The 12315-nt window shown below is 44.8% G+C and overlaps 1 protein-coding gene across 2 annotated transcripts in view; it reads right to left on the bottom strand.

Moving 5' to 3' along the window:
- The window catches only part of alpl (alkaline phosphatase, biomineralization associated), a 114615-nt gene that overhangs the window by 37070 nt on the left and 65230 nt on the right, over window positions 1-12315 (bottom strand). For both annotated transcript variants that reach the window (XM_072586789.1, XM_072586791.1), the window contains one exon: window positions 3656-3831. In XM_072586789.1, the coding sequence (XP_072442890.1) occupies window positions 3656-3831 (176 nt within the window). The remainder of the gene's footprint in view (window positions 1-3655; window positions 3832-12315) is intronic.

Here is a 12315-nt window from a genome sequence, read left to right as displayed (position 1 = left end):
TAGGGGAATGGGTCTGGGTGGGATACATGATGGACCAAATGGCCTGTTTCCACACTGTACGGATTCTATGTTCTATGAGGATGAGAATTCATGCCTTACACTGAAGAAAAGTATGGAAGGAGGGTAGCCTTGTGGTAATATTAATGTGCTAAGAAGCCTGAAGCCCAACTAATGCACTGGATGTGAGTTCAAATCTCACCTCAGCTGCTACATATGAACAAGAGTAGGCCATTTGGCCACTTGACCCTGCTGGATGAGTCCTGATTTCTTGGGATGGTACAGTGGCTAGCATTGCTGCCTCACAGTGCCAGGGACCTAGGTTCAATCCCACCCTCAGGTGATTGTCTGTGGGTTTCCTCCCACAGTCCAAAGATGTGCAGGTTCGATGGATTGGCCATGCAGAATTGCCCATAGTGTCCGAGGTGGATTGGCCATGAGAAATGCAGGGTTACAGGGATGCGGCTATGTCTGGATGGGATGCTCTTCAGAGGGTCAGTATGTACTCAACAGGCCGAATGGCCAACTTCCACACTTGTAGGGGTTCTATGATCTCAAAGGCAATTGAGGATGGGTGTACCCAGTGACACCCACATCTCAAGAACTATTGATTTTTTTGAAAAGCAGACTTCAACAAGCCACAGAAACAGAAATTGCTGGAAAAAACTCAACAAATCTGGTGGCATCCATGAAGAGAAAGCAGAGTTAACATTTCGGATCCGGTGACCTTTCCTCTCCCAGCAAGCCTCTGACTGGGTGCACAGGGTCTGCCATGCCTCTAATTTAACTGGGTCACCAACACCTTCGTGCCTTATGTGTGGTTTGAGTCCAGACCCAGCTCCTTTCCCTGGGTATCGCCCTATCATTGAGCAGCCATGGCTCCTGCAGGCTAGAGGTGACAGTGTACACGAGCCTGTCTGAGGAAGGCTCAGCAAGTGTGTGAAATCATTTCAGAAGGGTGTTCTTCAAACCTTGGTTTGAGTCTTTTGGGATGTGGGGGTGGGGTGTGGGGGTGGGGGGCTGGTGCAATGACCAGTTACATTGCACCCGCACACCAGGTTTCCTCAGAGAGCCCTAATTCACTCGGAAGACCAGAAAGATGAGCAGGAGGCTGAAAATGGAGCCATCCTCCCTCACTCTGCGCCCACAGTGAATCCAGAAAGGAGCTCCATCCTGTCCCACGGGGCAATGCAGTGGGAGAGAGGCTGGGTTGGTTCCTGTGAATGACATCGAGGTTAATGGAGAGGATGTACGTCTGTGCTACAAACACACAATTTGGCCCCATAAACCCCCCCACAAGAGCCAGCAGAGAGAGAGGATATAATATTCATTATCATTTGTTAAGCCTGATAAGCTGCTTAAATGGACAGATCAGAAACTGAAGTGACAATCAGTCAAGGATAGTCATGAAATAAGGCAGTCGAAGCAAAACAGGAAAGTTTATGGGTCATCAGCTGTTCACACCCTCAGGGAGAGATGGCCATAACCATCACACAGCTACTGAGGTCGGGGGGGTGGGGGAGGGATCATAATTAGCGGAAAACGATTCAGTCACGGTTGATACTAGTAGGATAGATTGTAATAGGAGAGAAAGCAGGACAGACTGTAATGGGGAAGACAGCAGGACAGACTGTAATAGAGAAACCGTGAGACTGATTGCAGTAGGGAGACAGTGAGATTGATTGTAATGGGGGAGTCAGCGGTACAGACTGTATAGTGTGACAGAGATTCAAACTGTAATAGGGAGACAGTGTGATAGACTGTAATGGGGGAGTCAGTCGGACAGACTGTAATGGGAGTCAGTGGGACAGACTGTAATAGGGGGAATCAGCAGGACAGACTGTAATAGGGGGAGTCAGCGGACAGATGGTAATGGGAGAGTCAGTGGGACAAACTGTAATAGGGGGAGTCAGTGGGACAGACTGTAATAGGGAGAGTCAGTTAGACAGACTGTAATAGGGGGAGTCAGCAGGACAGACTGTAATGGGGGAGTCAGCGGGGCAGACGGTAATGGGGGAGTCAGTTGGACAGGCTGTAATAGGGGGAGTCAGCAGGACAGACTGTGATGGGGGAGTCAGCGGGGCAGACTGTGATGGGGGAGTCAGCGGGACAGATTGTAATGGGGGAGTCAGTTGGACAGACTGTACTGGGGGAGTCAGTGGGACAGACTGTAATAGAGAAACCGTGAGACTGATTGCAGTAGGGAGACAGTGAGATTGATTGTAATGGGGGAGTCAGCGGTACAGACTGTATAGTGTGACAGAGATTCAAACTGTAATAGGGATACAGTGTGACAGACTGTAATGGGGGAGTCAGTCGGACAGACTGTAATGGGAGTCAGTGGGACAGACTGTAATAGGGGGAATCAGCAGGACAGACTGTAATGGGGGAGTCAGCGGACAGATGGTAATGGGAGAGTCAGTGGGACAGACTGTAATAGGGGGAGTCAGTGGGACAGACTGTAATAGGGAGAGTCAGTTAGACAGACTGTAATAGGGGGAGTCAGCAGGACAGACTGTAATGGGGGAGTCAGCGGGGCAGACGGTAATGGGGGAGTCAGTTGGACAGGCTGTAATAGGGGGAGTCAGCAGGACAGACTGTGATGGGGGAGTCAGCGGGGCAGACTGTGATGGGGGAGTCAGCGGGACAGATTGTAATGGGGGAGTCAGTTGGACAGACTGTACTGGGGGAGTCAGTGGGACAGACTGTGATGAGGGAGTCAGCGGGACAGACGGTAATGGGGGAGTCAGTTGAACAGACTTAATAGGGGGAGTCAGCGGGAGAAACTGTAATGGGGGAGTCAGTGGGACAGACTGCGATAGGGGGAGTCAGCGGGACAGACTGTAATAGGGGAGTCAGTGGGACAGACTGCAATAGGGGGAGTCAGCGGGACAGACTGTAATAGGGGAGTCACTGGGACAGACTGTAATGGGGGAGTCAGTGGGACAGACTGTAATAGGGGGAGTCAGTGGGACAGACTGTAATAGGGGGAGTCAGCAGGACAGACGGTAATGGGGGAGTCAGTGGGACAGACTGTAATAGGGGAAGTCAGTGGGACAGACTGTGATAGGGGGAGTCAGCGGGACAGACTGTAATGGGGGAGTCAGCAGAACAGACTGCAATGGGATTCACTGGGACAGATTGTAATAGGGAGAGTCAGCGGACAGATGGTACTGGAGGAGTCACTGGGACAGACTGTAATAGGGGAGTCACTGAGACAGTGTAATAGGGAGAGTCAGGGGGACAGACTGTAATGGAGCAACAGTGGGACAGGCTATAATAGGGAGACAGTGGTACAGACTGTAATAGGGGGAAAGTGAGGACTGCAGATGCTGGAGATCAGAGTGGAGAGGGTGGTACTGGAAAAGCACAGCCGGTCTGGCAGCATCTGAGGAGCAGGACAGTTGACATTTCAGGCATAAACCCTTCAGCAGGAATGTAATGAGGGACAGTGGGATAAAATGCAATAGATCCCTATTAAAGGCAGCAAAACTATGAGCAGGAGATTGGCTCCAGTCCCTGGAGCATGGACTGTGCTGATTTCTGATTGTGATATCTGCAACATTCAACATCGATTTGCACTGGAACAGTGTGAGCACAGCAGCTCGGTAGCCAGACCCCCCTGTTCTACAGGAAGTTGGCAGAGCGATATAGTTACCTCGATGCCAGGAATGTTGAAAATAAGTTGCTGAGCGATGTCTTTACAGCCCTGCTCCAGGGCCTCAGAGGGCATGTCGGAATCTGCGTACCAGTCTCTGTTCACAGAATGGGCATAGGAAGCACTGGGCGTGGCATGCTGGACCCGGGTCGTGGTTACAATCCCTGTGGATTTGCCTGTGAAGAAAATAAAGGTAGAAAGGGGAGATTAATCCATTTCCAAAGTAGCGTCTGCACTCTGCCTCTTGTTTGCCCAATGTCACTGGCTGTGTCTTCAGTTGCCTAGGGCCTCACCTCTGAAACACCTGCTTAAACCTTTCAACTCTACCTCATAACATTGCTCGAGACAGCGTACAGAACAGCACTGTGTATATTAATCCAATGACCCAGGTTCTCAAGCCCAGTTCGAAATGACTTACAAGTGCTGGTCTCACCGCTCCAAATGAAAGCATTTTAAAAATCATTTTGACTGTGGTCTATCCTAATATCGAATCCCATCTGGTGAGATTATTGTGAAATACCTTGGAGGTATCTGACTGCATTAAGGATGCTACATAAATACAAGATGCCACTGTAGTTGCTTTCTTAAAGGTAATGTCTACGTTACTGAATGGTAATCACCTATGCAGAGAGGCAGGCTTTTCATGACTAAGGAAACCAACGTGCAGAGTGAAGGCTTACAGAGTCGAACAGCACCATGTTTGGAGAAAGCAAGATGCAACCAGGAGGTTAAACTTGGAGCATCTGAAGCTAAAAGATTGGACAACAAAGGTGGAGCGAAGGGAAGTAAAAACCTGCTTGGTTTTTAACTCCCGAGTGGGATTGACTCAAAGTAAGAGATGGTGCTCTCTGCTTTGTGAAAGATAACAAGAGAGCGGAGTGACGATAACCAACAACCTGGGCTTCCCACGTAAATACAACAGTCACGAAAGCACAACAACATCTTTTCTTCCTCGGGCAGCTCAGGAAATTTGGCATGTCCATAAGGACCCTCACCAACTTCTACAGATGCACCACTGAGAGCATACTGTCCAGGTATATAACAGCCTGGTATGGCAACAGCTCTGCACAGGACAGTAAGAAACTACAGAAGGTGGTATGCACAACCCGACCATCACGGAAGGCAACCTTCCATCCATGGACTCTATTTACATGGCTCACTGCCGTGGAAAGCCTGCCAACACCACCAAAGACCCATCACATCCTGGTAATGATCTCCTACAACCTTTTCCATCACGCAGAAGATGCAGAAGCCTGAACACACGCACCAGCAGGTTCAGGCACAGCTTCTTCCCTGCCGTTATTAGACTGAAGGATGGACTCTCTAACTTCAAATGATGTTGATATTGTTAATGTCGATTCTGCACCTCCTGTGAAGTGTAACCTGTATGTCTCACTCTGCCTAAGCACCCTATGATCTGTCTGTCCTGCTCGCGAACAAAGCTTTTCACTGTAATCAGGTATACATGACAACAATAAATCGAATCAAATCAAATCAAAGGATGATCAATTGATTTCTATACTCATACAATTTAAAAAGAGCTTTTACATGGCACTTTCCACATTTGCAAGATGTCCCGAAGTGTTTTCAGCCAAAGAACACATTTGAACTGCAATCACTGTTGGAAACTAGGCAGCCAATTTGCCCAAAGCAAGGTCATGCTATCCTTAAACACTGAAAGGAGTGTGAAATGTGAGGACACTTCCAGAGTAACAGACAGACCAGGATTGGACGTTGCACACTGGTTTCCTGGCAGCAAGGTTAAAAGGAGCAAAGCAGTCTCAGACAGACTGGGGTTAGACCGGGGTGCGATATGGCAGGACTAGTGGGAAGAATAAAGGAAACCCCAAAGGGTTTTTAAAGATATAGAGAGCAAGAGAATGACAAGAGCCCATTAGGGACAATCGAGTTAATCTGTGTGTGGACCCAAAAAACAGTGGGGTATCAACAGACAGGTCACCTGAGGAAAGCAAAACAGAATTCAATCTGTAAAAGTGGGCAGTATTGCTTTTGGAGAGAGCCGACAAGGTGAGGAATTACGCAGTGAATGATGTCACCCTGGAAAGTACTGAAAATCAAAGAGACTTTCGTGGATATCCACAGATCCCTGAATGTAGCAGGTAGATAGAACGAGGCTATGAGATACTCACCTTTATTCGGTGAGACAGAGAATACGAAAGCAAGGAGATCCTGTCACTAAATTAAAGAAAAGGATGTGATTGCACGAAAGTGGGTGCAGAGGAGATGCTACCTGGACTAAAGAGTCTGAGCTGTGCAAAAGATCGGAGAGACTGGGATTAAAACAGGAAAGGTTGAGTGGGTGACCTGATAGAGGTGGACAAGAATATGAGTAGCACTGATAGGGTAATAGGATGACATTTTTATTTCCATTAGTACAGGGGTCAACAACCTGGGAACATAGATTTCCGTCGAATTAGAAGTGGAATTCGAATTAGCTTTATTGCCACATGTTTCTAAGTTGCCTTTTACAGCGCCATCTCAGGTACAAAGGTACTCAGTACAATCCTTCACCACAGATCAGAGAAATGGGAAAAAGCGTCACATATCAGCTATCCACAGGATAACCACAGGTCAGAAACACAAGAAGCAAAATTAAAAAGACAAAGATCACAGTCTCTCTCCAAGGACTGTCCGCAGCAGCCCGGCACAGGGTATCTCCACCTAAGGTATAGAAGACTAGTCCAGGACAAGTATTTCCACATAGAAGGGAGTGGGGATCTGGAACTCACTGCCTGAAAGTGTGATTGAGTCAGAAACTCAGAAACATTTTAACAGTGTTTCGATAATCCTTTGTGTTGCCAATGACCTCTGGGCTATGGACCAAGAGCTGGAAAATGGGATTAATGTGGTCAGATCTGTGTTGACTGGCATGGGCTGAATGGCTTCCTTCTGTGTTATAAATGCCTTTGAGTCTAAATAGAGACTCCAACAATTTCCCAAAGGCAGATTTCAGGTTAACACCCTTATAATTCCCCTTATGATTCCTGATGAAGGACTTTTGGCCGAAACGTCGATTTTCCTGTTCCTCGGATGTTGCCTGACCTGCTGTGCTTTTCCAGCACCACTCTAACCTAAACTCTGGTTTCCAGCATCTACAGTCCTCACTTTTGCCTAGTTTATAATCCCCCCATGAAAGCATTTCTCTGTCACCTTTCTTAAATAGGGACTGATATGCACAATTCCCAAATCTAAAGGAAACATTCCTGCAGCAAAAGAATTCTGGAAAACTTTTCAAAAAGCTTGAAGTTGGAGATTACAAAGAGAAATTGCTAGAAATATTCAGCAGGTCAGCAATGTCGGCAGAGAGAGACACAGAGTTAATGTTTCAGGTTAATGACCAAAGCTGAGGAAAGATAGAAATGTCATTGAAAAGCAGGTGATTGGGGGTGAATAGAAAATGAGCAAAGGGAAGATCTGTCATAGTGAAATATTGAAGAGCTACAAAAAACATCCCAAAGAACTGGCAGTGCAGGGAGAGCTGATAGTTCAGGTAACAGGACTGAAGTGATGTCCAGAAGGGAAGTGACGTCCAGAAGGGAAGTGAATGGCAGAAGGATGAGCAATTTGCCATCGGAAAGCAAAACTCAAGAGAAAGATGGGAGGAAAATGGAACTTACAAAAGAAGCAGAATTAGAGTAGAGATTATGGTCTGAAAACAGTGAGTTTTGCGATGGCTGTGAAGGTGCCAAAAAAATGAGATGCTGCGCCTAAAGGAGCATCTACAATGTCCTCGCTAACTTTCATGAAAACCTTTCAATGGAAAGTATGTGAATTGCCACTCGTTTATACCATGATTTCCATCATTACTAAGATTTTGTTCAGATTAATGCTCAGGACTTCCTGTTTCAATGTTAACCATTCTTCTACTGTAATGCTGCTGCAAACTCTTTACCCATATATTCAGTGACAAGAGCTCTGTTATCAGTACTAACACAGTTCACACTGTTCCTGTTTCTCACAAGATAATTGGAGCAATGATTTGTCAATTCCACACTTCCCTGTATGTTTATTTCCATACTCCCTTTTTATAGGTCACAACTGTTTTATCACCCTTTTCTGTTCTTCATTTATTGCCCATTCACCAGCATCTCAGCTTTTTCTTAACCATTGTATGTTTTTTTCTTTTAGTTTTATGTTTTTGACCTCCTTAGTTACCCGTGGATGTTCTTCAGCAAGTAGAACTCTTGCCCCTCAAGGCTATGAACTGTTTTATGTCACATTAAATTTGTTTTATTTTAGAGGCACTTTGCACTGACTTTAATTTATCCATTAACAGATTCTAATTGTTGACTGCGGACAGTCCGTGCCTCATTGCATTATAGGCAGAAGTAGGTACTGCAGATGCCAGGCTTCATCAGATTCCTCATGAAGGGCTTTTGCTCGAAACATCGATTTTCCTGCTCCTCAGATGCTGCCTGACCTGCTGCGCTTTTCCAGCACTACTCTAATCTTGACTCATTGCATTATAATCATCCTTAAATAAATCCAGAAATTTCAGGAGCTGTCCTGCATTTTTCTTTCCAAATATGATTCATGTTAGACCAATGTCCACACCCCATTGTGACTACATCTGATTCATTACTGAATCTAAATCAAATGTAGTATGTCCTTTGTTAGTTCCAGATAAGAGTGGACAATGGAGTTCAATGTTTGGGGTTTATTCCTGCGGTTTATCTATGGATAGTTACGTCTCTTTCTTAGGTTGAAGAAGTATTGGCACAAAACACCAGAAATTGATAAAGTCGTGACCACTTCCATCAAGAAGAATAAGGGCAGCAAATACATGGAAACACCATCCCCTGCAGGTTCTCCTCCACTCGCCATCCTGACTTGGAAATTTATCACCTTTCCTTCACCGTCGCTGAGACAAAATCCTGGAATTCCCTCCCTAATGGAATTGTAGGTCTGCCCATAGCACATGGACGACAGCTGTTCAAGAAGGCAGCTTACCATCACTTTCTCCAGGGCAATAACGGACGAGCAATAAATTCTGTTCCAGCCAGTGACACTCACATCCAAAGAGTGAATAAAAAAAAATCCATGCTCTAATATGTCCAAGTATTGACTTTCTATTCAGAGTACTATTGTCTCGATGTCAGTTACCATTAAAGAGTCTGTTATTTATACATTCACTAGTAACAGCAAATGGTAGTGGCGAATGACAGAGGGACTGAGTGAGAGACACTGCGGACAGCAGTCTGTATGAGGGAGATAGCTTATCCTGCAGAGACTGGTCAGGTAACACTTGGTTTCTCTAAAATGGATTGCTGCAAGTGAACAGCAGAGCCCTCTGAGCTGTTAACTGGGATGAAACGGTTTGAGCGTGTTGGAGGCTATATCTGAGAATTTCAAGAATGCAATCCCTTAAGCAAACTCTACATTAAAGAGTGGTACATTACTACACACACCGCTGCACAGGATCTTGTGGATTTCCCACTTGTGATCCAATAACCCTACATTGGGCATCATTCCCCAGCTGAGTGTCAAAAGAGAGTTTGCAAAAATAAAATAAAAAGGTAGCATTCAAGCTGGTTTGAAAGTAATGACTGAACTCAGAATTCAGGTACAAATTCTGTCTTCATATTCTGGCTAATAGTTTGAAAGACCAAGTGACCCATGTTTGATAGAATCCATAGCATTTCCATTCCATTGAAGTGGGTGAATGAGTGACAACAGTGTACAAAAGTAATGACGAAACTCATGGGGATTTTGCCTCATATTAAATCCATCTGTGTTTCTAACTGATTTCTTATAAAAATAAGATAACATCAACTCAATTCCATGGCAACCTGGAAACATAGTTCTTAAATTCTGCTATGTTTACTCTAATTTCTTTTCAAGTGAAAAATTAGTCATCAGTAACCAAAATGCCCCCATTTCTGAGCTAGTTTATGATTTTTCTCCTGTTTCCTGCACATTAATTCCCGGTTCCCAAAGCTTTGAAAATGTTGCCTCGTTAAAAGGCCTTAACCCCAGACATATTGCCACCTACAGGGCACATAGCCAAAACAAAGATCAAAAAATCTGCAGATGCTGGAATCCAAGGTGGACAGGCAGGAGGCTGGGAGAACACAGCAAGCCAGGCAGCATCAGAAGGTGGAGATGTCAATGTTTCGGGGATAAAAATCACAAGGAGTCAGAGTTTCTCCTGCGCTAGTCCTAAAAGGAAAGTCGTGCTGGACCAACCCTATTAAAAACTTTTGAGGAGATAAAAGATTGAGTAGACAGTGGTCAAGCAGTAGATGTAATTTATCTGGCTTTTCAAAGGGCCTTTAATAAAGAGCTGCATGATAAATAATAAATAAACTCAGCAAAGTTGGAGTCAGGGGACAAGTGGCAGACTGTATTGCTAGCTGCCTTCATGATAGAATGCAGAGAGTCCCAAGCAGATTTGACTGATGCTGATCACAGTTTACAGTAATGATTTTGACTGGGGAATCAAAAGCAACTTTGGAATTTGCCAGACACGAAAGTGCGGAGGGTTATGGTCAATGTGGAGAAATTACAAAAGGTCAGAAATTCGCTTACGAAATGGTCAAATAATTGACAATTGAGGGTCAATAAATGTGAGGTAATACATTTTGGTAAAAGGAATAAAGAAATTGCCTGGCACTTGGATGGTCCAAGTCTAAGTGGAGTAAAGGGACAAAGCGGTCTTGGAAATTTGTTAAAATTCATTCATGGCACAAAGTCATTGCTGGCTAAGCCCCTCACCCCCCAACATTGATTGCCCATCCCTAATTGCCCTGAGGGAAGTTAAGAATCAATCGCATTGCTGTGGGTCTAGAGCCACATATAGCCCAGACCAGATAAGGAAGGCAGTTTCTTTCCCTAAAGGACATTATTCTAAATGTATCAATGAAAGACATTGCAATAACATAAGATTTGAACACACAGACAGACCAAAGATCATGAAGCAGGGATTCTTTATTCCACTGGCATCAGGTCTGATGAACGAGAAAGACAATGCAGGATGAGAAAGGAGCTATTTACAGTATGCACATGGAATGAAGCGTCCTTTGCCTATCTGCTTCCCCTCCCACCAGCAATCCTTTCATCAAAACCCTCTCTTTACTAGCAAGCATCTGCTGAACTGCTACAGGTGCCTTTCCTCACTATCGCCTCCTGCTGCTTGAGGTCTGATTATTGTTGAGCTACACATTAGTAAGGTCATAAAGAAACAAAGCAAGGTTTTATTCCTGTGCAGGATAGAATTTTAAAAATAGGTACATTATGCTAAACCTGCAGCAAACCTTGGTTAGACCTCACTCAAGAGTTCCGTATGTAGATCTGGTTGTCATAATCTAAAACAAAAGAGAGGCACTGGAGAGGATGCAGAGAAAAATTACAAGGACGACATCAGAAATGAACAGGTATAAATCGCAAGAAAGGATCTCTCCTGCAAATCGAAGGCAGACCTTACAAAAGTCTAAGAGTTAAGAAAAGGTTTGATAGCAAAGATACAGAAATAATGCTTTCTCTTGTGGGAATGAGCAGAACTAGAGACTGTCAATATAAAATTGACACCAGTATATCCAACAGAGAATTCCGAAAAAACATCTTTACCTCAAGAGTAAAGAGAATGTGGAGCTCACTCCCACAGGGAGTGGTTGAAGTGAATAGTTCAGATGCATTTAAGGGAAAGCTTGACAGCATCTGAGGAAGAAGGGAGTAGAGGGTTACGATGATAAGTTTGATAAAGAAAGATGGAGGCTTGAATGAAACATAAACACTGGCAAGGGCTCTACGGGCTGAATGGACTGGTTCTTTAACAGATATCCTCTGTAATCCTGTCCTATTTGCTCCTAAAATCAGCCAATTGCATGGAGAGAAAAGCCAGATCACGTGAAATGTGAGCTTGTTTTTAAAAGCTTGATGATACTGGTTTCTCTGTCACAGTAATGATTACAACTCGATATCTGTGAAACCCTTCAGCTTGTTCTTATATCACAAAAAAACAAAATAAATACAAGTCTTAAAGTCTACAAATGTTCTTTCAACTCAGACCCGTCTTTGAAACTAAATGGCTCATCAATATCATAGAATCCCTACAGTGTTGAAACAGGCCATTCAGCCCATCAAGTCTACACTGACCCACCAAAGAGCACCCCACCCACAACCACCAAACCCCACATAATCCATCTAGACATCCACATCCCTGGATGCTATGGGCAATTTCTCATGGCCAAGCCACTTGACCTGCACATCTTTGGACTGTGGGAGGAAACCAGAGTAGCTGGAGTAAACCTACACAGACACGGGGAAAATGTGCAAACTCCACACAGACTGTCACCCAAGTGTGGAATCAAACCTGGATTCCTGGTGCTGTGAGGCAGCAATGCTAACCGTTGAACCACTGTGTCACTCAATATCCACTTGACGAAGTGCAAAACAGCAAATTAAGATGTTGAGGAAATGGTGCTTTCAACATGTCCTCCAAATGAATCATCCCTCAATGCTGTGCGCTTGCTACATGCAAGTAAACAACAGCAACTTTATCACCAATAAATCAAACAAAAGCAGGGGAAGGGTACCCCTGAGGATGGGTATGGCCAACACAGATCAGCTGATGCCTTTCGTCACCTCACAAAGTGGATCATATACCACAGAACATCTGCACTCCCCAATATCTAGTTATC

This window comes from Chiloscyllium punctatum, chromosome 16, assembly GCF_047496795.1.
Source record: "Chiloscyllium punctatum isolate Juve2018m chromosome 16, sChiPun1.3, whole genome shotgun sequence".
NCBI lineage: Eukaryota > Metazoa > Chordata > Chondrichthyes > Orectolobiformes > Hemiscylliidae > Chiloscyllium > Chiloscyllium punctatum.
Note: the sequence above shows the minus strand (reverse complement) of the source record. Positions and strands in the feature narration are given on the sequence as shown.